General features: G+C 39.4%; 1 protein-coding gene across 3 annotated transcripts in view; it reads left to right on the top strand.

Annotated features, from left to right (window-relative positions):
* The first annotated feature begins 1,070 nt into the window (after positions 1-1,070).
* LOC139952114 (uncharacterized) overlaps positions 1,071-27,604 on the top strand; it is a 215,447-nt gene continuing 188,913 nt past the window's right edge. For 2 of the 3 annotated variants that reach the window (XM_071951115.1, XM_071951205.1), the window contains exons 1-2: positions 13,964-14,639; positions 18,872-19,231. In XM_071951115.1, coding sequence (XP_071807216.1) covers positions 14,568-14,639; positions 18,872-19,231 — 432 coding nt within the window. In that variant the 5' untranslated portion in view covers positions 13,964-14,567. Of the gene's footprint in view, positions 1,094-13,963; positions 14,640-18,871; positions 19,232-27,604 lie in introns of those variants that run through there. The other variant, XM_071951290.1, reaches the window with a different exon arrangement.

The following is a 27,604-nucleotide window of genomic DNA, read 5'->3' as shown; positions in this document are numbered from 1 at the left end:
CAGTACGACGCACCGGGGATCGATTCAGATCCGCGCGTCGGGGAGAGGGGAGCGAACACTCGGCCCATAAATAGATCACCTTTTTACCCCATGTTTTTGTGGTGTTTCGTGGCTACCCTATAGCCGGTGGAGAATCACTGGGAATATTCAGCATCATGTAGAACATGAATCGATTGGATTGGGATCCGGCGAGGTGGGTCATGTCGACATGTGTTAATTCCCGGCTGTATTGTCTTTCCAGTGTGTCGCTTGCCAGCTATATACCTCTCGGCAGTGGCTCACATTATTTTCTCACCGCGGTACCGCAGCGCGCAGCTCGCACTTTTTAAGTGCAGGAGAGACCTACGGCAATCAGCGCCCGCAGTCACTGCATTGTCTATGGGTTAGTACATTATCCAGTGAAGATGACACCCCATCAGAATGAACATAACAACTGGACAACACAACCACTTTGATCATGAATACCTAAAATGCTCTCCCCGTTTTTCTTTCAGGAACCCAACCCCAGTATAGGATTCTATAGACCTTGTTAGCCCCCAGGGGAGATAATTTGCCTGGTTAACCCGACACCAAGGTATCTTGGATTCCCCTTATACTGGCAGCATCCTCATCCCCGGAGCAGGAACATTAGTGGGGGGAAAACAACGGGAAGCATTACCAGGAACACCAGCTACCGGCTACGACAGGATGATGTAAGCGGATGACTTGGCTGTTTGTGGAGGACACACGATCGCACAGTCTTCGGGGGGAGTTCGTCAAGAAAGATGTGCGTTCCTTCGGTTCCCCATCGGTGTCAAGTGTGTGTGTAAATTCTGAAGTTACGGTGTCCGGTAGATGAAGACGCCATCATTGGCTTGTCACCCCCGGAGGGCAGCAACCCCATCCGGGCCTTTCAATCAAGGCGATATAACGGTGAGGAACACACGGCCGGACTTCTAATATTGCCGCAGTATTGGCGACCGCACACCCTGTTGGGTTTTGTTTTTGGTTCGTGGAATACACCCGCTAAATCCTCCGATCATAGTAGCTTTGATGTCAAGATGATCTACGTTGTCCTCAGGTGGGTTGGACTTGGAATTTATACTCACTAAAGGTAAGTCCATCTGTGCCTTCAAATTGCGTTTTACTTTCCACTTGAGTTTATGGTGTCGGTAATACAAGGTTTGTGTATGATCATAATCTATCATATGGAGGTCCTATACAATATGTATAAAAGAGAGTCCATGTATATTTATTTTGTCACTTATGGGTATACAGTCATGTGCACAGACGACACTTTTGTCAACGTTCATATTTTGTGTGTTATTTGCTTTTAAAACCAATCCCTGTGTACATTCCCTTAGTGTAACCTCATTCCGTTTGGATGTGAATCATACAACATAGAAGTTTGTGTCAAAAGGTCCTCGAGCGAGAAAACAAGGAAACAACCCGAACGAACGAAGAAACGAAGAAATCATCATTTTCTATTAAACCAAATCTTTATTACTTCTCATACAACATTCTTGAAAATAAAAATATCCGCATCAATTTTTTTATAACACCAATAATTTAAACAGAATGTTGCTTATTGATGCATACTTTTTAATTAAGCATATCTAGAAACCCAAGTTTGTCAAGCATGCCCAAATTCGTGCGAACATTACAACTACATGGATTTCGGTTGGGCAAATTTTCAGTTTACAGGCCTTCCAGTTAAAGGAACACGTTGCCTTGAATAGGTCGAGTTGGTCTTTGAAAAGCGTTTATAACCGTTTTTAATAAAATGCATATGGGTAGAAAGATGTTGTAAAAGTAGAATACAGTGATCCACACAAACACGCCTCGAAATTGCACGGTTTTCCTTTTACCTCGTCGACTACCACGGTCGGCCATTTATGGGAGTCAAATTTTTGACTCCCATAAATGGCCGACCGTGTTAGTTCGCTAAGTAAAAGGAAAACTACGCAATTTCGAGGCAAACTTGTGTGGATCATTGTATTCTACTTTTAGAACATCTTTCCAACAATATGCAATTTATAACAAACGGTTACAAACGCTCTTTATAGACCAACTCGTCCGATCCAAGGCAACGTGTTCCTTTAACCGAAAACTTAGGTCATGTTTTTTTCTCGGGTTTTCTCTTTGCTTTGTTAATTTTTTTTACTGGCAGGCATTCTATGTCATGTCTTTATTTTACTTTCCCTACAATATGATTTTGTATAGCCATAAATTATGTTGAACTAAAATATTCGAAGGAGTAGAATCGCACACGTATAGCTCAATGCGGTTGGACCAGTTGGTCATGAAAGTCTACGAATAATGCGTGCAAGACTGTGCACATGTGATGGCCACCATTGTTTGAGTGTGTGTTTCAATTGCATTTTATGAGGATACCACCACTCAAGTATATTTTCACAAAATTTGACATAACCAGTCTCTGATTTATGTATTTCCCATTCATAATATTTTGATAAACTGCGCACTGATTCACAAAAAGCCGTATTTCAGTTCCAGTGTGAAATTGGCAAGAAATTTATCGGTATCACTTTAATATGAATACTTATCTGGCTCTAAAGCCAAGCTGACATCTAAAAGCTTCATGGCGTATAAAATAAATTCAAAAGGAATAGGTGCGTATTTTGGGGGATCAGGGATTTTCTTTAAGTCCTGTACCGTAGTCGCTACACAATTTCACCCCTCTACTGATTAGGTTGGTTCGGAGTTAAGTTCCTTGCAAAAGGGCACTTAGATGAACGTTACGGAATTGGTTTTTACTAACAAAACAGTTGCTGGCAGTGTAAGCACTTAATGTAATCCACCATATACATAAACTGACAAACCTGTAGAAGTTCCAGATCGATCAGCCATCTGGGTCACGAGAGAATAGTGAAAAACCGATTACAAATTTTGCATTGCATCGATGCCAAAATAAAAATGAATCAAACGCTCACTGAGCGATAAACTCAAAACGCGAAGTTAGATTATTTATTTCTCATCAAATATGACATTTCAGACAGAAATATTTCAAGGGATGTTTTCAACTATCATCATCATTAGACCGTGTAAGTTTTATGTAAATCTGTGATCTTCACGATGTTTCTTTCTTACCAATTCTGAACGTTCCTTTAAAGAACAACATTTCAAAGAACGGATGATTTAAACACTACTTTTGCCCTTTTCGTCCAGCTTTTAACATTACAAAATATTGGTTATAATGGAAAGCATTTGAATAATCTGATTTATCTACAATGAACCATAGGAACACTCAAGAATGAGATTTTAAAATGATTGTTGTAAAAAAAAAACCGCTGACCCAAACGGTTTCAGCATCGTCAAAAGAGGGCGCCAGTAACTCTATTATGCATGCAGAGCTGTGTATTATCTGTCGTGCAGCCGATTTCACGAAACGCTAGGATTAATCCCGTCTCGAGTTATGACGAGTAAGTCCTAACGTAGGATGGGTTCAATGACTCCTTTCGTCTTCGGATACGGAACTGAACTCGTCCTAAGTCCTTTGATTAATCTTAAGATAGGAAAAGTTTGGTAAAATCGACGGCAGTGCATGTGTTCAAGGAGAATGAATTTAAAAGGAAATGACATCAGACTGAGGTTGTAAGAGAAAAATACACCTGAATTGTTTCGAAAAAACTCCAGTCGATATTATTAGTTAGGACTCACCAAATAATTGCAATTAGGTCCGTGCGCAAATAAATTCCTACCTCCTCCTACCTTCAAGCACGATACTTCAAGCACGCCCTCATTCGATGGTATCACTATTGAGGTAAGAGTTATCACTGTTGGGCTAAGTTGATTATGCCAAGGTAGGTCTGGGGTAAAATTATTAATTGTGATTCGCATTACAAAACCAACAAAAGTGTATCGTTTCCACTTGATAAATTCCCATTGCCGTATAGGTGTCTTTGAGCAAGATACTTTACTATAATTGCTTCTCTTCACCCAGGGGTATAAATGGGTACCTGCGAGGGTAGAGGTTGATATTGTGAATGAAAAGCTTTCGGAGCGCCACGGCAGCTCGGGACTATATACTCCCTAAATGGGAGCTGAGAAAGATTAAAGGGATGTTTATTGGCCCAATGACCAGGGGACTAATGTAAAGCGCATTGATACGGTTTATTGTGAAATGCGCTATATAAGAACTTGTTGTTATTATTATTATTATTATTAGGTCTTTTCTTTCATGACTATAGTCAGTTGCCATTTCAACATTTTCAATGCTTAGATGAAATTTATGGAAATATGAAAAAAATAAAAACATGATTCATGGGTTGGGAGCTATAAACAAAAAAGGAGGGTCAATATTATAATCAAAAAAAAAATGTTTTTCAGGTAAACAGGGAATTTGTGCTTATTTGCTTGCATACTTCACACATAATTTGTTACTGATACGCATTCCTTCTGCAGACCATGGAGTCAATAATCACAATTTCAGTCTACGGCTGCGTGATTTATTATTGGCCGATTTTTGTTTTGGCAACCTCGTTCCCATTGGTGTGTACGATTTCGCTGCGCTGCTTTTTTCTCTTCTTTTTTTCGAGAGGTATCGGTTTTGCGTTGCCCATGATAGAGAGGCTTGAGTTTTTGTGGATTTTATTTGTAACTTTCTCACCAAGCTGTTCTGGTAAAAAATTTTTATATTATTTTTGACTTTATCTGTAAGTTTCTCACCAAGCTATTCTGATAGACTTGTCATGCCTTCACCTCTAATGAACCCTCTTTGAGTCTCAAGCCGAGCTGGCGCCAAGGTTTGATTTTTAAAGCAGTATTAATGGTCTTCCTTTTGTTTGTTTTCCTACCCTCGGTTAGAGTTCATGCGCTTTCGATTTTTACTTAAACGTGTGTACTTTTGAGAAAAAAAACCTTAGTCTTAAAGACACTGGACACAATTGGTAATTGTCAAAGACTAGTCTTCTCACTTGGTGTATCTCAACATATGCATAAAATAACAAACCTGTGAAAGTTTGAGCTCAATTGGTCATCAAAGTTGCGAGATAATAACAAAAGAAAAAAAAAACCCTTGTCACAAGAAGCTGGGTACTTTCAGATGCTTGATTTCGAGACCTCAAATTATAAATCTGAGGTCTCGAAATCAAATTTGTGGAAAATTACTTCTTTCTCGAAAACTAAGTTACTTCAGAGGGAGCCGTTTCTCAAAATGTTTTATACTATCGACCTCTTCCTATTACTCATTACCATGTAACGCTTTATGCTAATAACTATTTTGAGTAATTATCAATAGTGTCCACTGCCTTTAAGATATGTTAAATTTACATCGGGGATAAAGAGCTTGGGAATTTTTTTTTTTTTCAAAATTAATATCCTTGGTCTTATGTTCATTTAAAGGTCCTATAGGCTTCAGCTTACCCCCGTGTGCTACTTTGAATTGCGTTTCACAATCCAAAGTATATACACATCGGTGTAAAGGTTAACAAACCAAAATTAATACTTATATATGGGCCTATTATTTGTGTTGATGTATCTTTAAGCTGAGATGTATGGTATGACTGAACCACGTATTAGGACCGGGTCAAATTGTTACTTAAAATTCATCCTGAAAGGAATAAAGCAAATGAATCAATCTTAATTGGTAACCAGCGTTTAATTTCACACTCCAACTCAATTTTTCCACTCAGTGAAAAGTCCAACCAGTTCATAAATTAGTCGTGAAAATGCCGCCACAGGCCTTTATAAGACGCATTGTGTATTCAAAGTCGAAATTTTGACATCTATAACAGTAAATGGTACATGTAGTATACGACAAAAGCAAACCCGTTTCCCGCCCGGTCGATCGAATAACACTTGTGCTTATTAAAAAGAAAACGTCTTTCTGGACAAAAATCGATTTATTTTATAATTGTATAGTATAGATCTGTATTGTACTTTGGCAGGCCTGCCCGTGAATTTGGCGACATGGAGGCAGCCAGGGAGTAGGCCATGATCGATCGTCTGGGGCTTCACAACCACCTTAACTATTCACGTTTGTTGACCGTGAACTTAATTCCACCAAATCGATTTATCAACCTTAATCCACGAACCATGAAAGAGGGAAAGAAAGAGTATGAAATCAACTCAAGAACCAGATATTGTGACAAAAAAGATGGAACCCCAGCCTTGGGTCGGGGTATGCCGCTCGCTCCATTACTAGTCAAGTGGACTCTTGAGGTAGATAGCGGTCTTAGAGTGTTTCCGTTTGGTGAATCGCGCGCTTTTTGGTAAGTTAGTCGCTAGAAACGAAACGAAAGACGGGACTGGCTCGCGCGATGGCAGGGCTAGCTGGCGCCTACTTGAGTCGCCCAGTGGCACTACTCATCAAATACAACATGTAGGATGGAAACATCTGATAGCTAACGATCTCGTCACCACATCCAGCTCTAAAGATTTACTCTTCGCTGTCTTTCCTCGGTCCCAAAACGACCATGGTGCCAATGGTGCTTTCATTATCAAGACCCGTGTTATAACAAGGTCCCAGACGGGATTGTGGCTGATGTTGAAAATGATAAAAACATTGTGGAGTGTCAAATCAGTTGTTACCCGCCAGCCAGCTGGTTATGTTGACCGGTCGGCGAGACGTCTGTAGCCCCTGTCCCTAAATCATATTTGACGACGACTTGGTATGTGATCTACGCCGCGCCACCGTCTATTTGTCAAGATGCAAATGAGGAATTTGGAGGACTGTAACTAGCTGCATAAAGACGAAAACACCGTTTAATATTGACAATTCAGATCTCTCTTTTTAAATCACGAGATTCCCTACGGATGTGAACGTCTTCTGATGAACATAGCTTTGTCGTCAGCAAAAAAACGTACATCCTAACCCCATGCAGTAATCTGAATGCAGTCCAAAAATTAACTTGGATATCTCTATAGTTTGATTTTGACGTGACTTTTTAAACATTAGGTCACTGTTTGTAAAGCTGAGTTTATTTCTGTCATGATGGACATGGATAGAGATTAGAGGTAAGTACAGACAGACTGTGTTTTTGTTTGCACGTCAACTTATACACCATACCTGCTACGATACACTATCCGTTGACAAGTTGTTCGATTGCTGCATGTAACTCGTCGAAACGTAAGTAGACCTATATAGGATATAATTGCATTCGATCAGTTTTGCTCAAAAAGTTACGACGTTTGCTGGAGCTCTTCGCAAGCGTGGAAATGTTATGAACACTCATTCCATTTGAAGCCTTCACGAAATGTTCATCCATCAGGTCACACAGGTTGAGTTCAGAATTTGTTCTGCACACATTTTCATGTGTTTTCCATTGAAAGAGCTTAAGAGAATTTGAGAACTTTTGTTGTGTTTTTGGTGGGAAATATCAGCTCGGAACATGACATAGATCATAATTTTTTGAAAGGGGGCTGGACAGGGAGGCAGTGGACACTATTGGTAATTACTCAAAATAATTATTGGCACAAAACCTTACTTTGTAACGAGTAATGGGGAGAGGTTGGTGGTATAAAACATTGTGAGAAACAGCTCCCTCGATGAAGTGACCTAGTTATGGAGAAAGGAGTACTTTTCCACGAATTTGATTTCGAGACCTCAAGTTTAGAACTTGAGGTCTCGAAATCAACCACACTAAACGCACACAACTTCGTGTGACGGGTGTTTTTTTCTTTCGTAGTTATCTTGCAACTCCGACGACCGATCGAGCTCAAATTTTCACAGGTTTGTTATTTTATGCATATGTTGAGATACACCAAGTGAGAAGACTTGTCTTTGACAATTACCAAAGTGTACATTGTCTTTAAGTCAAACAGCAGTTTGTTGTATAGTCATTTGCTTCAACTATATACATTCCGACGCTTTTAAAGATCTTGTATGCCAATTCTTCTACAGGACTCAACACTGCAGAATTATCATGTTTACAAACAAAAGTTGCGTATCTTGTCGATATACTGGGAAAACTGTTAGCTATGACGTAGGGAGTCGTTGCTCATCAGTGATGATTAGGGGATTATTGATGCTCTTTGCAAGACGTGCTCGATATTCTGTGTACACAATTAACTTTTTATTCATCCACGTTGCAAAAAGGTCTTAAGTTAAATTGATCCCTCTCATTAACTCATTTCTATTCATTGTGTGCACTGGACCTTCGCGCAGCAAAACGCGCGTGTCACTGCATCAACCTCGTGGTGTTTTTGAATGCCGATCTGCGGAAGTGAGAGTTAAAATACCGTTACCGCACGCTGTATGGCTACTCTAGGGACAAACCCTTTCTGACAACTACGTGGTCCACGTGGTCACAACGAAGCATCACCTCGCCTTAGTTCAAGATCATTTTTCATTTCTCGCGGGTGCTATCGATTCGTATTTAGCATGCACTTTACGCCAAGCTCCCATGGATCGACGACGCCTCGGGGACAAACTTGGTTGTTTTCGGCCCTTACCTGAGAGAGACAAGGATTCTTAGGTTGCAAAGAAATTTGAATTTTTAGTCGGGGATAGTTTTTGAGAATGTTTTCACTTCAGAGTTTCATAATTAGGCCACTCGTTCCTGAACGTGGCCTCATTGTTTTGTATATCTCCCACACGGTATCGGAATGCGTCTTGGGATTGGTTACATCTTCCAGCGGGACGACGTTTTGGAATGGAGTGTGTGATGGAATGCACATTGTGTTGATTATTAAGCCATAGATGCTTCTTTTAAACTTTTGTGGGAAGTTTTTGTATTGCGGTTTTTCTTTAAAGGCAGTGGACACTATTGGTAATTACTCAAAATAATTATTAGCATAAAACCGTTCTTGGTGACGAGTAATGGGGAGAGGTTGATGGTATAAAACATTGTGAGACACGGCTCCCTCTGAAGTGCCATAGTTTTCGAGAAAGAAGTAATTTTCCATGAATTTTATTTCGAGACCTTAGATTTAGAACTTGAGGTCTCGAAATCAAACGTCTAAACGCACACAACTTTGTGTGACAAGGGTGTTTTTTTTCTTTCTTTATTATCTCGCAAGTTCGATGACCAATTGAGCTCAAATTTTCACAGGTTTGTTATTTTATGCATATGTTGAGATACACCAACTGTGAAGGCTAGTCTTTGATAATTACAAACACTGTCCACTGCCTTTAAACAATGTTACAGAAAGTCAACTTAGCTTTGGTTAGAGACTATTCAAATTGTGTTAGGCCTGGCCTTTATGTATCAGTGTGGTTGGCCATGTGATCGGCCACAGTTTGGTTTTAAAAGATGTGGTCTTGAAAGTATCAACATTCCAAGGAAACAAAAAAAATGAGACCCTTCGTTTAAATACGTTACGTTTGGTCTTTTGGCAAAGACCAATATTCGCACTTGTTGTATCCCAACATATGAAGCATAAAATAACAATAAACTTGTGCAAATTTTGTCTTAAAACATAATTACTTTGTGTGCTTTCAGTTCAGATGCATGACAAAAGGCTTCAGATGGAGCCATTTCTCCCAATGCTGAATACTATCATCAGCTCCCCATTGCTCGTTACCAAGTAAACTTTTATGCTAAAAATATTATTTTGAGTAAAAAGTGCCTTTAAAATCGGCAGTAGCATCTCGCTGAACACAGAGGTTCCCGATAAAACCTTGCTCTCGAGTTGAGACACTACTTTGAATCGATGAGTTCCATGTTAAAACTCCATCTGCCTCTCATTCCGTTCGGCTGAGCTAAGAAATCTGCCACGCTGTGATGTATGGGAGTTCGACATTTGACGGTGCTGTAAAATAGGGGTTTTGAAGCACCGATGCGTGGGGGACCGGCTGTAACAATTGGGAGGGAATATGGAAAAGGTAATGTAAGGCTTGAAAGTCAATTTTTCCTGGAATAAACATGGCCAATGTTGCATTACATTACGGTCTAATTCTCTGTCATGTTCTGCACAGGGATTTAAGATGCGACTCATCGCAAAATGTAAAAACATCACAAAATAGGCAACGGGCTGTCCTTTAAAGGTACTAGACAGCTTTTGTAATTATCAAAGACCAGTCTGCTCACTTAGTGTATCTCAAGAAATGCATAAAATAACAAACCTGTGAAAATTTGAACTCAATTGGTCGTCGAAGTTGCGCGAGAATAATGGAAGAAAACACCATTTTCGCACAAGTTGTGTGCTTTTAGATGCTTGATTCGAGACCTCGAATTCAATAATACTTCTTTCTCAAAAACTACGTCACTTCAGAGGGAGCCGTTTCTCACAATGTTTTATACTATTAACAGCTCCCCATTGCTCAAGTTACCAAGTAAGTTTTTGTGCTAACAATTTGTTGAGTAATTACCAATAGTGTCCATTCAGTGCCTTTAATTTATAACTCACTTTATCCATTGATTGCTTGTTGCGTTGTATTCTTTGGCAATTATGGTTGAATCTGTTGGTGAGACTGGACTTACGAACTTCTCCATCACTGTGAAAGGTACAGAAAGATCAAACCATCACTGTGCAGCTTGATCAACAAGAACACTGTCTTGTAATGTAGACACAGTCGCCATTAAAGTGTAATATACTCATGTGACAGGCTCGACATCGTTTACACAATCTCCTGAACAACTTCTCGTGTTTTCATTTCTTCGCCTTTTCTTTCCCGCCGCTGAAAAGACTGGCGATAGTTTTGAGTATGTTGGCGTCAGCATGCCCGTCGGGCATTAACACTGTCTGATGAGCGAACAGCGTATGGGAATTTTAAGTGGGGAAATACCTTTAATTTGGCACCTTGCCATCATTTTGAATTCTTGCGAAATTAATTTATGTAATTATTTATTTAAATTGTTGGGAAGAATTCCATAAAGTGTGATTCAAAACTAGCTTGTAAGATTGTTCAATGGTACAAAGATGTTCCAATTGTCCATACTTTATTTTAGCAGATAGACCACAATAGGCCTATATTTCTTGAGGAATAATATTGTATAATAATAACATGTTTTTTAAAAAGTAACATGACATTATACTTACTGTCTATGTCTTTATCTGACACAATTCAATCAACCTCACCAAAGCTAGAAATGAAATGTCCCATCCTGAAAAGAAAATTTTGTGACGGTTTTGTTTCCTCTGTTTAGCGTCCATCCTGTCACAAAAACTTTGACATTTCTCATTTTAAATTGATAATCTTAATAATTACAGAATGCGCGAATCATGGCCGAAGTAGGCCTATTTTTTAATGTTGTCTGAGTGTGTATTAATATGGGTGGGCGAACAATATTGTTTCATCAACGTTTCGTCTGTGTTGTCGTTATTGGAAAGGAGGTCATGAAAGGTCAGAAAGTTTTGTTGTTGTTTTGGTTGTTGTTTATGTTGTTCTCTGTAAATAAATTGGAATGAGTTTAATGTAACCATGGAAGAAGATTTCCTTCCTCCATGATGTAACTTAGACCTCAATTATAACCGAACTTGAACATCAGAGGAAACGATACCTGGACATTATCTGATTATTAAGGAACCCCCCTCCACGTCTGATGAACAACAACTAATGATGTCCGGAGTCGCGTTATGTGAAGGTTTTGATCTCCTCAAGGTGGCAGAAAAATGGGGCCATTTGCTAACACTAATGACATTAAATTCTGTGCCGACGCTTTTTTTCGACGTCCTTCAAGGTTCCAAGACAATTAGGCGCGGTGCATTGAGCACGTAGTATAAAAAGAACACCGTGAAATTTGCATAATTAGGTCTTCATATACTGCATTTTGGATAAAGCTGAGATCTTTTAGATTGAACTTGATTGTGCTTGTGAAAATAAACAAACTTTTGGTCTTATGAATTAGCATATCAAAGAAAAGCTTAGTGATGGATATGCAACTGTTTCAGCCACCAGCCACCACCCCATCCCCGAATGAATAATAGCAAATTGAAGCGGATTTGTTTCCCCTTCAAGTTTTAAGTCTATTGATCCAATTCACCTGACAACAACATCACAATAACCCTGGCTGCTCATTTTGAAAGTCGATGTCCCTGTGTTAGTACAGTTGCGTACTTCAGGCGAAGTGGCATTTAGACACTTACCATAATTTTACGCGCAATTTTTGACTCTCGAAAAATGTGAGCGTGGCCGATATCAGTACTCTTATTACATTGATGCAGGGGGCGGTTCAAATTGTTAACCGAAGTTGTAGATTGTTTTGGAAATCGTTGCCGACCTAGCACATTGTACATAATCGGTAATATCGAAACATTGGTATTAGTTCTCTATATAATGATATTTTAAACCTGAAAGCTTATACTATTATGTTCGTTTTTATACCAATACCTATTGGGAAGTTTAAACAATAACATAATTTTAAGACCAAACAAAACCGTGGATATATAATTATTCCTCTGAAACGTAAACGACGAATTGGATGGAACACTGTACATGTTTTTGAATGGCGTGTTTTGGAAACAGTAGTAGGACCCACAGTCTAATACGGAATAGGGTGTTCTCTTTTTTGTGTCTTCAAATCTGACGAGGTGGCCCATTTTGTAATTCTTGTTTGTACCAGTGGCTGTTAATTCCCCTCTTCCCCCCGTGACAATCACAACATTTCTACTAAATTTTTACAGTTACAGGGAACGATTTCATCCAGCAGTTTTGCATAGCTAATAATTGAACAGAACATTTTGCACAATGAATGCTCATAATATATTGACTAGCGAATTGTGTTTTTTGACTAGCAACTGATACATTTTGTGTAGTGTTTAGGTATGCTTTAATACTTTGAGTAAGTGTACCCGGGCTTGGTTGATGAGGGATCCCCGTCTGCACGTATACATGTTTTGTGAATGCAATTTTGACTTTGAGAAGAAGCTCTTTTTATTCATAACGCACATCGCCAGATGAGGACTCCTTTAAAAACTGAACAACTTTTCAATGACGTACACTTCGAGACATTATGGATCCAGAAGACTTCACAAGGCGACATCCATAACCCACGATAATGTGAAACCATACACCAGCTTCTCAAAATAGGATTCATAATAGCATCTACAAATCAGAAAGAATCCCTTTTAGAAAATAATCTGAGAGACACTCGACGGTCAAGAGTGAAGCAGGTTGAATGCGTGAGTTACGCATCCACGGAATGATGATGGTCGCTTAGCGTTAGTGTAGACCGATGCTGCCAACAAATGAATACTGATTCTTGTTGAACCCGAATGGGGTCAGAAAACAAGATGTTTTCATGAAACAAGATGTTTTCATTTGAATAGTTCACTGTGTCATTAAGGTTTATCTGGATGTAGGTTAACCTACTTCTATTCTGCTCCTAGGCCCAAATTTCATACAGTTGCTTTTGAGCAAAACAAAAATAGCTTATCACATTAACAAATATACTTAACAAAATAAGGTTACCAGCAAAAAAATACTATTTCACATGCACAGTCTTCAAGAAAGAATCTGCTAGGGTGGAAACGTTAACTCACTGACATTTCGACCTTAGCTGGGTCTTGTGGCCTGATTGACTAATTTGTACAAAATTTATACTCTTTCTGGTGGAAAATGTTATTTTTTGACAGTTTTCTTTCATGAGTCAAAGTCCTGCAAACTGATTAATAAATCTGTTATGGGATATTTATCGTTTGTGTAATCTGTTTTGAGGATCCTTCAGTATCATCATCAGCGCGCTAACAACATTGAGGGCGCCCTCTCAAGAGCTGTGTCAAATCGTTTCGGTTGACGACAGTGGCTCATCATTTTGGCAATGTGAGTTTAGCAAGTTGGTATTATTGATGTGCTTGTTGTTTTTGAAAACTCAATTCCCGGAATCCGATGCCTATACATGGCCCTTGCTCTAAATTCATAGCTCAATGATTCAACACTGTGGAAAATATCTTACATCCTTCATGAATGTAAAAAGACGGTTTAGTCGTTGCATCCCTCAAAGTTGATACAGATGGTAAAATGCATTTGATAGGCTTACTTCTGAAACTAAAACTTAAAAGCGCGCCAGCACTGACCGCTGTACATGCATCGAATCTCAATCATCGAGATACCCCCGTTTCGTAGAGCCAGGGAGTTGACAGTCAACAACTCTTCAAGACGTCGACGTCAATTGCGCCATCTATTGTCTGATTATTCAGTTGGTTGATTATTGTTGTCTTTAGCTGGCGGCGACAACACGGCAGAGGGAGAGAGGGAGAGAGAAAATCTGATTGCTGTAATCATTGATCGCGAGAAATCTCGCTCGGATCGGACTAATCCTGGGCAGGGGGTTGGGCCCCAGTGTGTAGACCGAAGCTTTGAGCTCTGCTGATGAGTGGATGACAATCGCAACTTTTGAGATTGGGCGAGAGTCGTGTGGGAGCGGAAAGAGTGAAGATACGTGTCGTGTCTCTTGCAGCGTCGCGTGACTCCCATCTCTTGGGGTTAGGCACCGGTCCAGACAAGGGGCGACTTCTTCGGACTCGGGAGAAGTTTGTGTGATTCCAACAAACCATGGAGACAGGAAAACAACACTTTGAAAGTCAAACTCTGGAAATTCTTTCTGTTGTTATCCTCGTCGTTTCCAGATAAAGTGCTGGAAAATTTACTTTATAAGGTCACAGCTCGATTTGGATTTGGTTCCGGGGAGTTTTAAAAGTTCGAAGCAGCACGAGAGTTGTTTTGCCGCGTGATTTTGGCGGCAATAATGGCTTCGTCTGGAAGGAGCGACCACGGGCTCGGACCCACCACTGAGGAGGTGAAAAGTTTCAAGGACAAGGTAAAACATTACTTTAGTCAGTAAAATGATTTCAGGTTCAAGATGAGGAAAAAGTGACATGTTACCGGTGGCTGTATTTGCTGTGTGGGTAGATTTTGTTTTTGTTTTTTTGAGAAGTTTAAAAACTGCGTCTCAAATGTATTTTGTTTTCAGTTTCAAACGTAACATCTTTTTGAGTCAGTTTAGGATTTTTTTTACATAGACTATAACACCATTCCACAAACATTTTCTAGCAATCAAAAGACGCAATTTGTGTATAATATGCAAGTGTAATAAACTTCCAAGCAAGATTATAGAATAATTTCTAAATTGTTTGAAAGTTGGAGCAAAAACAAAAATAGTGGCTGATATTTTACAATGTTGTGTGATGTTGGCAACAAACAAGTATTGTCAATTTTGTTGAGTGTTGTTACATCAGTAAATCCTTACTTTTGTTACTTTCTTTGTGGAGAAAACTAAATAGGCACAGTTCATATTGTTTGATTGGTTCGAATACCTCCCTCGACATACATATTATTGTATACACAAACAAACCCAAGCATTATGGTTGTGTACTTTAAATGCATTGTTGTGCAGCAATACATCACCGGATGTGAATTTTGTTACATTGTATTACTTTGTATCATAAAAAGTAATACAATGTAACAGAGTTCATCAACACTTACACATTTTAAACTACTGGGCCAATAAACACCTTTGTACTTTTTAAACAAGTATTACATTGTAGTGAATGTAGACTTATACAATGTAGTTCATTTTTTTTACTAATCAAAACAGCTTTTTAGGGGGCGTCTGCAGTTTGGCAAATGACCCAGATATAGAATACACTAGCGTAGTATACAGTAGTAGTATTGTGTACATTTTTTCAAATTTGAAAGTTTTTCTATCTAGTCATGTCCTGTTATTTTAGGGAATGTTTTATTATTGCCTTGAAGACACATAATGTATCAACTGAGCTGAATAGATTAAATTGCAATGTTCAAGATAAGTTTTCTCTTTTGTTTTTAACCAAATGAATGTAAAAACATTTAAAGAATATTTGGACCCAAGGGAAGCAGGCTACAGAAACAGAATTTCCTCTTTGAGTGGGAAAGGCATTTTCATTTTGCAAAGGGTTCTGCTTCCTTTGGAAATCTTTAGGAAACAAGGGGCACCAAGGGGCAATACCAGGGCAAGTGTATATAATTCCAGGCCTGGAGAGATGTGAATTCTTCAAGTGTGTGCGTGGTTCTGTACTTTTGTTGGGGTGTTGGGGAAGGAAAAATCTGAGGATGCATATAGGCTTACCAATCAGTTTGGGGATAAATCGATATCCGTAATCTGGAACATCTGGTCTGAAGAAATGGAACTTCAAAAAGCACGTCTAGGATTCTGTAGGAATCCAATCCAAATTCAAATGACAAGGTGCCCACCCACTTGTATGGGTCACAGACACAAACAGTTTGTGTGTTCAATTTTGTTGTTGTTTTAAGCACGTTTTAAAGAGCAATTGGAGGAATATTCCCATTTCTTTTACTGAAAAGGAGAAAATGATTATCTTTAAAATAACCCACTGAAAAGCAGGATGGCACCCATTCCGTTTACTAACAGGATACTTACACAAGTCGTTCTGGATATTTACGTGAAACAGCTTGTTTGTATAAACAATGTTTTTGTAAGCACGCTTTTAAGAACAATTGGAAATTGATTACTGAAAAGTTGAAAACAATTTTTTGTTTGAATATATAACCCACTGAAAGGTAGGATGGCACCCAGTCCCTTTACTCCCAGAATAACCACACCATCCAAATTCACCTTTAAAGAGCATTGGGTTCCAGTTGGGGCTATTTATAGGGAGAAGGAACGCTCTCTCGCCAGGGGGGTCTCTGACCATGGCTGGTTGAAGGGAAGGACAAACTCATCAAATTAAGAAGATAAAAAGCGCTTGAAAGATTCCAGCTCCAAGAAGACTGCTTGGCCAGCTGAGGTTGAATGGCTTCCCTCTTTCCAAGGGGGGCCAGTGAAATTACCTGCATTATGACAGGGGGAAAGCACAACAGGAAGTGGCACTGCTGTAATACCTGTTGTTGTAGATTCGTCAAAATACTGCAACGCATTAGTTATGGCATGTATTGTTCGCGGACTGCCTTGCTGGGGCTTCGCGAGTGAGAGGCGGCCTTTTGAAATCAGCGATTCAGACATATTTGAGCCTCCATAAATCACAAGGGTTTATGTTAGCAGGTGTTAATGCTATACTTTAGGGTGCTTGATGGGTGGGAGGGGGGAAAAAACATAAAACCAGGGGAAAGTTTCAGCAACACAACAACACAAAATAAAAACCAAGAATGGTAATTGTTGCTGATGGGACTTGCTTATCAGTTATAGTCATTAACATTCCAAATGATTCCCAAGAGGAATTATCAACGGGATTGTTGTTTTTATAAACTGCATTTAGTGTCAATATTGTGCACTAAACAGGTTTAAAATCCGGCCCGATTTCATAAAGCTGTTGAGCAGAAATACTCCTCAGCTTGTTTTATTTGCTAGAGCAATAAATGAGCGGAGGACCAGTCTGAACTTTGTAAACTTGATAGAATTTAGCTTGTAACCTGCTCCTACTAAGATGAGAAAGAATTTTCTGTGCTTAGCAAGGTTCTGTGCCACTGCTAACAGTCTGTTTAATAAAAGTGGGCCCTTATGGTTTTTATTGATTATGAAGTTAGCCCCCCCCCCTTACCCCATTATCAGTAATTTACAAAATAGCAAGGTTCATGAAAGTGCTTTTTGTTGTCTATCCTGGTTGATTTTATAAAAACATTTCTGGCGACATGTTTCATTTATTTATCCGGATTAGTTATTGAAAACTACAAATGTGGAAAACGTTACCAGCATTTTTTTACATTCAATGTTATTTTTTTTTCTCTTTTCTTTTGTAAACCTGCTGCCTTTCCATTTGCTCTTTGGTTTACTTTGAGATGGTCACAGATCCTCTGATATGATGTGTAGTGACAGAAAGGCAAGATTTGATCTGAGTGAATCTTTATTAGATTCTTGACTTGGCAGACAACCAGGCGAGAGATGCTGGACAAGACTCCTCCAGCTAGAAATACAGTTGGAAATCTGAGCTCTTTCCGTCTGTGGGGAGAAATCCTCTACCCCCCCCCCTGAAATCTCTACAAATATATTCAACTTTATATCCAGCATATTGCAGTCAAAGCACAGTCGGCAATGAAATTGCCAAGACCTTGTTCATTTTGGGGGGCTCTGAAGAGTGTTTGTTACTAACGTGGAATGTTTCTCCGTGCGGATTGATGAACTAGTTTGAACTGCTGGACAATAGATGTTTGTCACATGTCATTAAACAAGCGTCAGATGTAGGGCTTCTCAGAGCCAGGACAAGACTTCAATTTCCTTCTTCCTCTTTCCCTCTATCTTGTCCGCTCTCTCGGCTGCATTGCCCCCAGCGACTGCTTAGAATTGCGCTGGCATTAGCAGGCTTGTGTTCGGGTTACATTTCTCAAAACGGGAGACCCACATTGCTTCTTTTGAACCAAGGCCTACATATAATGTTGAAATGGTTTTTTGCCAAATGGAGGTTTCTGTTTCTCTAAATGGAAAGGGATATCTGTGACACCCAAACATGTTTTACCTGAGGATATTTAACACAGTTTAACGTGACTTTGTAAGTCAAACGTTTATCTGAGCGCGGGCAAATGGAAGTTTAGGTTCACTGCAGTGGGGAATTTGCCAACAACGGCTTACTGATGCAGTGATAGGGGTATGTTGTTGATTTGCCAACTTAAAGAATAATTTTTAACAGCTTTTGAGACCCAACTCTGATATTCTTCTTCCTTTCAAGTATAACAAACTATGGCTCATCTTGAATGTAGAATACTGTTGTCTTGTTTTTTTATATTCAAAATAAAAAGTTGCATTCCCTTAAAGAGATACCCTGGCTGCCGCTTCCCAAATTGTATTGTAAACTTGGGTGTGATCCCTGGCTTCACAGAAGCTAACGGTTATATGGCTTCTGACTGGCAACCCCAAACAGTATTGACAAAATAGAGAGCCAGCCAAGTGCCAACATAGGGCTTAGATAGCTCAGTTGGTAGAATGTCGATACGTTAAACCGGAGGTCATTGGTTCAAATCCCGCTCTAGTAAATTTGTCATTGTTCAACCTCAACTTATTTTAAATTTACACAGTCGGTTTTTCTTGTGGTTTACATCTCTTTTTATTTTTCTGTAACACAGCTTGAAGATTTTTACAAGCCATCTGAGAGCACATCGGGATATAGTGCCCCCTCCCATCCACAAGAGATTGTACCCAGTGGGCCAAACGCTGGTCACTCCCCAGCACCTATAATGGAATCACGAGACCGAGAGATGATGACACAACATAGGGCGTCAACCCAACAAGGCGTGGCCTCGGCGTCGCTACAGGGCCTTCACGGCATGGAAGGATCATCGATGGTACCCCAAGACTCAAACACCTCAGGGAGGGCAGAGGTTGGGGTGTGGTGTGAGAGATGCAATAGTCGTCTGGTTGAGCTCAAGAAGCAAGCTTTACGTCTCATGATTGTGCATCCCAACCTCGTCAGGCTTGCAATGAAGGTGAGTGTCATTGAATTTCTGGTGAATGGACAGGTCAGCAAGTCAAATGCATTTAATGTGTGTTGGAGGTGGTCTCATGCCTTCAGGTGTTCTGAAATTTGGGTGAAATTTTTCAGGTTGTCTGAGTTCTGAAATTGTGTGTGTTTTAATACTTTGCAGTCGTTCATAAAAAAAAAATTGATAGTAAAACGTTTAAGATTAATTTGGAATAGGGCAAAATAATGGGCTCGAAATAATGGGTTTAAAAAAAATTATTTCCTTTTTTATGTAAAATTAAAAACAATTTTGCATATTTGTTGCACATAAAAAAGGGGTTTTGGGTTATGAAAAGAGGATAAATGAGCACCTTATATTCCCTGGATCTAGTTTAAAATATGATATAACAGTAGATAATATAATAGTTCCTGCAATAGCTCAAAACCATGGCCAAAAATTTATGCGTACCTGGTCGACTTCCTCTGTGGAATTCCTTCTTCGTGCTTGTCCCATGGTCAACTATAATCTTAAAGATGTCCCTGAACATCACAGTTACGAACCCACCTTGAATTGCCACCTGACGTTACACGCAAAGTGGATACAGCTTGATTATATGGTAGCACCACAGGGCAGTGAAATGACCACCAGTTATTCGTGTAAGAAACATCTGTTCAGAGAGGCACTACACCATGGTTGCAGTCCATAATTGACCCAGAAAATAGGAATCACAATGAGCCCAAGCTAACCTTAGCTTATCCCCTTCAGCTACGTGTAATACGCATGTACCGAAGATCTCTCGGAACATGATCTTAATTTCGAGAAGAATAAAAAACCGAGATGAAGAAATACGACTGAAAATACAGTAGAGGTCACTGCATAAAAATCGTCTAAGAAATGTATAAATCTGTTTTGAAATTTGACTAAACAACCGTGGAGGTTGTTAGCATTTCGAAACTCATTTTAATTTCCAGAAGAAGAAAAAAACGAGATAGAGAAAAACGACTGATGATCCAGTTGAGGTCACTGAATAAAAAAATCATCTAGAAATATATATATTTATTTTGAAATTTGACTTTACAAAAAAGTCATCTTGGAGGTTGTTGGCATTTTGAAATAGTTTCCCTAATCAGTAAACTGGCACAGTAGCCCTTAAAAGAAGCATCCTTTATAAGAAGTAGTCAATAACCATGAATAAATGTACAAAGCAGTTCCACTCTTCACCCGAACCTGGCATCTTTTAAGATTGTCTCTCCTAGTTTGTCTCAGCTGGGTAAGAAACAAAATCAGATTTCATGATTGAGATTAATAACAGAGATCTCTCAGTACAGACCTCAGCTTCCGTCGTGCTTCATTTAATGCTAGGATAATTTGGCCCGGCAAAGTGACGAACGAGAAGAAAAGTTGTCTTGGACATCTCTGATATCTATCAAACTTGGCTTCTCCAAACAGCCAGGATAAACAAGCAGCCTTGCATTAAGATCAAAATGCTATTAGTTTCAATTTTTGGCATCTATTGGATACTGTGAATAATAAAGAGTTTGTCCATCCTGCGGGCTCTCCCCATCTAGGATTTTTTCTTCTTCTTCAGGATGTCCTATTTAGGCTGTCGCTTTGCATGGTCTGTTTGATTTTTGTGAGTTTTCTCTTGTCTGTGAAAGGATATTTCATTTTGTGTATGTATCCAACGCTGTAAACAGCCTTTACTCTTCCAGGAAATCTACTGCAGACTTTCTTTGACAGGCCACGTTTTGCCTTTGGATTTGTAAATTCTCTGTTCATGTTTTAACCCGAATGACAAGGTTCAAATGAACTTGTCTGTTGCCATGCCCATACTGTCAACCCTGGAATTCTATCCTAGCCTCTTTCGGAAACTGCGCTGCACATTTACAAATCCTAAACTCTGGAATCTGTTCACCGTTTTTTAATTCAAGAGCTTTTATGCTCCTGGAAATAACATTATTCCTAATTATTTTCATGGGAATCTGTATGAAGACAAAAAAAACATAATTTATAGTATTCTGCGCTGTACATTTACAAATCCTGAACTCGGACTCTTTTCACCTTTTTCAAGCCAGAGCTTGTAATGCTCTGGAAACAAAATTTTTCCTAATAATTTTCATGAGAATCTTTTTGCAAAAAAAATCCACCTCAGGAACACACCACCTGGAAAAGATAAAGTGATATCTTGCGTGACTAGATGCTGACTAGAAGCTGCTTCTTCTGTGATGTCTTGTTAAAAAATATTTTCCCCCACTTGGTCTTTAAGTGCTTTTAACATTGATTAGATTTAATAGTGTCTCAGAAAATCAAAATAAATGGTCACTTGCTGTAATCAAAAAGTTAATATTTAATCACATTTCTGCTCAGGAGGCCGGCAAGAGTAATTTTAAGTCTTATCGGAACGGTCGTCGCTTTAGAGTGCAGGGGAAAAGCCGTGAAGACATATTACAGTCACTGGGTAACCGGGAGATTCAATGACCTAACCTTTGGCCAGTAATTACCAGCAGTGGTTCTTACACACACAGTATATCCAAACCTAATATCACAACCTGATTTATGGGGAAATTTTTCAAGATTTTATCGCCCTGTTTTTGATTTTCTCTCTCTTTCTCTCTTTTGATTTGGTGACCCATTTGCATTTTTTTTCTGAGCTAATGGCCTGACAGGAATCTTTTATCAAATCACACAATTAATGTAAACATGTTGGCTTCCCCAGAAGTATTGACATGATGAAGCATTGAATGATTCAATGAGAAGATGCAACCTGACAATTTTGTTTTTATATTTCATTCGTGAGATTATTACAAAAGTGAATAGCATTAAGCCCGGTTCATACTTCATGCGAAAGCGAATGCGAAACGAATTTGACGTGAATTTGACGTCACAACCCTCCTTTCGCAGCGATATTCGCAAGGGAGTAGAAACGAGGGCAATTGCTGCGAATTGTTCGTTGCGAATTTGTGACGTCAACATTCGCTTCACATTCGCATTCGCAGGAAGTATGAACCGGACTTCATTATAAACAAGAACACATCCACAATCATGGGTAGACATTTGTAGGTGTCCATTTTGTGCGAACAACAGTTTAAAAACCACTGATGTAGCAGTGATCTCGATGTTTTTATTTAAATTAACAGTCGCTGTGTCAACGATGAATACAAGTTGCTTGACTTTGTGGAATACAAGGTCTGCAAAGAGTTAATCAATACTTATCTGATGTGCATTTGTTGCATTTTTAACCACTCATATTTTTTGTAAAACTAATCAAATCAAATGGTTCAAATGAAACAAATATAAATAGGCAAAAATAAAACATTCCCCTTTGAGACCTCACACACAAGGTATTTTTTGGCGAAGTCCTTCATCTTGGTTTTCAGTTTCCATGAGAAAACGTTGCCGTTGGTTATAATTATATCTATGTTGCGGCTACCTGCTGGAATTACCTGCAAATCAATCAGCCAAGCTTCCTCTCTCTGGGACTTCACTCTCTAACCCTTATTGGAAATTGGAAGCCAGGATTATGACACATGCCTGCCAGCTACTGTCAGTAGATTTTAATCCCCAACCCCTTGACGGAAAAAAATTCCAGAGGTAATTTTAAGCTAATTTGCTAAGAAAATGGTACACCTCCAAACCCAGAAGGCAAGTGGGAGGAACGAAGAGGAAGTATGGGTTTTGCATCAAGTGCTCTCGACTTATTGGTTAGCACTCCCCTTTAGCTTAACAAATTCCATTAGAGATTTTCCACATATCCTTGGAGGCTCTGAGTGAGCCACGCTAGACCCCAGAAAACCTATTACAGGGCCTGTTGTTTGCTAGTGCTATTTATCTCAAACTCATTAGTGTGTTCAACGCAGCACAAAATCCCAGGGACACTGACAGCCGAGTTTACTTCAACTGTATTATTTTTGCCCACATTACAAAGTAAACCCCTTCATTGTTTGTCATGGGATTTATCATATCACCAACCTGTTAAGAACACTGTTTTTTTCCTTCTCCTACATTGTATACTTTGTGTTGGCGATTGCTTGTTTTAGATTGTTGGACCTATTGACACAGGTGTTTTTTTTGGGCTGTGTGATTCGTGGGCGCTAAGCAATCGGTAAACTATAAACACAATACTGCGCTCATTCCGAAAACGATTTGTTTCATTAATAGCAAAACCATTCTATATGAAATGTCTCATAAAAAATGGTTGAGAAACCATGGACAACCTTATGCAGCTCCACACTGTTCTTTGGACTTTCTGAATTGTGACTTTGTTGCGTGTAACATATATTGACTCTAGGTAGTGCATTGGCTGTAAATTGGCTGGCTTTATTATTTAGCAGGCCTTCTGCTGGCTTAAATGGCTTATCGTGTGGTGTAGGAGGCGGGATTTTGCATGAATTGAATCTTTAAAAAAAGTGAATTTTTTTATCAGCCTTTCATCGAAGTGGGCCCCAAATTTAATTAGATTTCAGAGAGTATCCATGTTTGATGTCAGAACCTTTTTACCGTATTTGGGCTTCAGGATTTCTTCATTGTGCAATCTAAAGCCAGTGAGAAAGAGTCTGACAACCTCCCTTGATTTAGCGGAGTGTTGACAGATTCCTCACTCTTTTTCTGGGCTCACAGGAACAAGAAAATTGAAATAAAATGGAACCGCTCACACACTCACTTCCCTCAGCTCTTGATTTTTATCTCTCTTTGTATGTGTGGCCCTATAAAAGCGGTCAATAGTAAATGGAAAACCACTTAATCATATTATAACATACTACAAGGCGGTCATTCTCAAAAATGGAGAGAGAAGGAAAAAAAGTCAGGGTGGTTGAATAATACCATTGTTGGTTGAGATCTTTGTGCTGCGTCTCTTGAGAGTTGGCCTGCTGGTCACTCACCCTGGTATTACAGAACAGTTTATTTGATGGCAAGGGACCGACCAAAATGATTTTGGTGGTTTTTTTGATATATTGCATCTCGACTATTATGGGTTGGTAGGCCTGTTTTGCTTCGTTTTTGAAAGGGCAAGGGCACCAAGGCGTTTGTCAATGGTAAAGGGCACCCTATGAGGAAATTGTAAATTTCTGCTGGAGCATTTCAAGGGCACCAAGGCAATGACCAGGGGGCATGGAGGCAAGAAGTGCCTCTGTTGCCTCCATGAAGTATCAGGCCTGGGTTTGTGGTGGGGGTGTGTACCTGTTGAGATCTGAGGACTTTGGGGATGTGTTTTGACAGAGCGAGATCGTCTTCGCTTGTCTTTTGTGTACAAAACCAAATAGAGACCTAAATAAGAAAAATCCAAATAAGCTTGGGCGATATCACGATATTATCGAATATCGCGATACTAACTTGGAAACGATTTCGATATCGGATCGGTTTGGTTTTAATCGAAATATTGATATATCGCGATATATAGTGATAAATCGCGATATCGATTTAATATCACAATATCAGGATGTATTTTCTAGCTGAGACATCTTGCACCCCATCCCCACCCCATCTCCTGGAGTAAAACCAGGAGAATAGGTCATTAAAACACCTCTCTTATGCTATGACTGTCTCTTCTACAACTTTCACTGGGAGTTTGAAGACTGATGTCAAATTAATTAATCGCGATTATATCGAATATCGCGATATATTGTCGGCGATATATCGTGAATAAAATAAATTGATATCGCCCAAGCTTAAATCCAAAGAATATGGAATATACAGAGAAGTTCTCGATTTGCCAAGTGAACAAACCTGTGTGGGTGGGTGAAAAGGGTAGGGGTGGATGGTTGCAAGAATAAATAGTGCTAAATATGTTCCGAAATGGAAGCTTGAAAGTGTCCTTCCTACATTGTACTTTGCAGTATTCGTGATGAGCCACAGTATCTGTACAAGAAGTTAAGTTGAAGCATTGCATTCTGGGTGACAGCTTGTGTACTCTGTACGGCCTCTTATCTGTACTTTGTGTGTAACGTGTATGCTTTAATATACAAGCATGAATGAAGGGCAGTGTGTTTTGCATTTCCGCTGTTGTGAAGCTGTATATTATGTGGTTTTCATGATGCCAAACTTTCGAAAATGTTTCTCCTGCATTAATAAGGCAACGCTAAGAACCTGTTGTACAAAGACGTCGGAAGTTGCTGAGGCTGCATTTTATTTGGAGTCAAAGTGTTGGTAAAAATTATGGTAATGTGTGTAAACGCCGCGTACCCTGTATACAAATCCGGATGTTGGCTCACAAAACGGCGCAACCGAGATGTCTAGATGCTGAATTGGGTCAATTACACCGAGTTTTACTAGTAGAATGAAGTAGAATGACACAGTTTGTGTAAATTATTGCCATTCTACTTATACCGCACTGGAAACAGCGCTCTGTTTCAGTGATACTACCTGTTTATGTGTACTTAATTCTAATTTCTTAAGGATAAGAAACAGACCAATGCCTCGTCGAAGTGCCAATGAACAAATATTGCCCAAGTGCAGGTCATCCAACATTTCTCTTTGGCGATTGTCATTTGCAAATGTCAGCCTAAAGGGCGGTGATCTGTTATCGAATGGAAACTCTAAATTTGATGTTTGGGCGATGCCGAGGGATTTGATAATTTTCTCTGTTACTTTTTTTGCTTGCCCAGCACTCCTGTCCCTGTCTTGTTATTTGGAAATGATTTATGTGGCCATCAAAGCAACAGCAAACTGATGTCTGACTCCCAAAACGTCCCCCAAGTGCCCTACATTTATGTTATTCATGTCTCGATATGAAATGGATCGGTGGATTTAGTGCCTAACCCAATTGAGTTTTTTTTTCTTCTTTTCATTTTGGTCTCATTTCCTTCCGGCCATAGATGATTCATCAACGACATTCTCAACAGACTGAAAATTCTTGTTCTACAACCGCCAAACTCTTGTATTTTTGATGACGACAACATGTTTACTTCCCATTTTCTACTTTTAACAAGGTCTTAACTGAAGTGTTTACTCCTTCATCTATTCTTTCTCGAGCTGTAAGTTTCCCCGCTGTGCCTGCTAGCATACTTCACAAACCACAGACTATACTCTTCGCACTCTGTCCTTCTGCAAACCCTCTTTATTTGCCGACTTTGCTAGCCAGCCCACCTCATTTTAACATCTAACAGTAGGGCCCAGGATAAAAGGAGGTCTCATCTCAATGAGGATGAATCCTTTGAGATTTGATCATGGGCCGACTAAAGGGGACAATAGAAGTCAGAGGAGCTTCTCTAGCTTGGCTTATCCCTGGTGGAGTTAATAGGTTCTTAAATTGCTGGACTTGGAGAGGTCAACGGCCGCTGTTAGCCAAGCAGGGATGTGTCTTCCATTAACCCATACTTCATTATTGAGTCACATTTACTTTAATATTAAAAACCCCTTCTCTCTCAAACAATCTGCAAGGTACTATTAAGAGATTAGTGTGACCCAGATTTTACAATTGTTTCATGTAAAGAGAGGCTTTCAACAGAAAACGAAAGCACTCAAACTTTATGAGTTTAGAAGCCTATTCACAGATGTTTCTCATTTAGAAGCGAGTTAAAGTACAAATGGATGTTAAAAACCTCGCCTTTCATCATCTTGCACACAAGTGGCTTTTTCAAATACATGTCAGGAACCGCTTTTGTTCAATTAAAACTTTTTTTAGAAACAGGAAAGCAGGAAATTTTAACAAGAATACCTTTTGTTTGAGTCAACAGGATAATGTTTCTGAATTTTTTCATTTAATACTGAGGAAGCATCAACCTTAAGCTTAGAGCAACACCTAAGTCTTATAGAAAGCAAACAAAATCAGTTTTGAAGGAACAGTGGGAAGTCTGAAGCTCTATCTCTCTGCTGTGATTGAACGCCAGCCATACAGAGGTAATATGTTGTTGTCACATGTAGGTATTCGCATTTTCTCCATCCATAAACACAAAGAGCTGTGAACTGTCTGGGTATTGATTGCTTTACGCAGCAAAAATCTTTTGAAAACGAACCTACACAATCTCTCAAGTTGTGGGCAGCATATCAAATGGTTTTGAGAACAAAATATAAATTAGAGGACCCCTGTTAGAATACTCAAAGGTTTATTATGAAATTTAAGATTTTCTCTTGTGCTATTCAGAACTTTGCGTACAAGTGCATATATTGAGCTAAGAGAGCGATTGAGTGAATGGAAGTTTCACTTTGGTTCAAGGTTTTTGTGTTGAGGAGTTTGAACTCATCCCAGCTGCAGACGCTAACGGTGCACCTGTACTATGATCAAGACACAGCGAGCAAAGGATGTTTTGAATATCCTGAGTCTCAGCTTAATGAATGGGAAACATTACGGGGAAAGGAACTCAAATTAAAAGTGGAGCAATTAGCCGCGGAGAAGGTTCCACAGAAGGTCAAGGATTTGCTCTTTTCTTTTCTTTTGCATTTGCCACTGCGCGGTTGTGA

This window comes from Asterias amurensis, chromosome 1 (genome assembly GCF_032118995.1).
Source record: "Asterias amurensis chromosome 1, ASM3211899v1".
NCBI lineage: Eukaryota > Metazoa > Echinodermata > Asteroidea > Forcipulatida > Asteriidae > Asterias > Asterias amurensis.
Note: the sequence above shows the minus strand (reverse complement) of the source record. Positions and strands in the feature narration are given on the sequence as shown.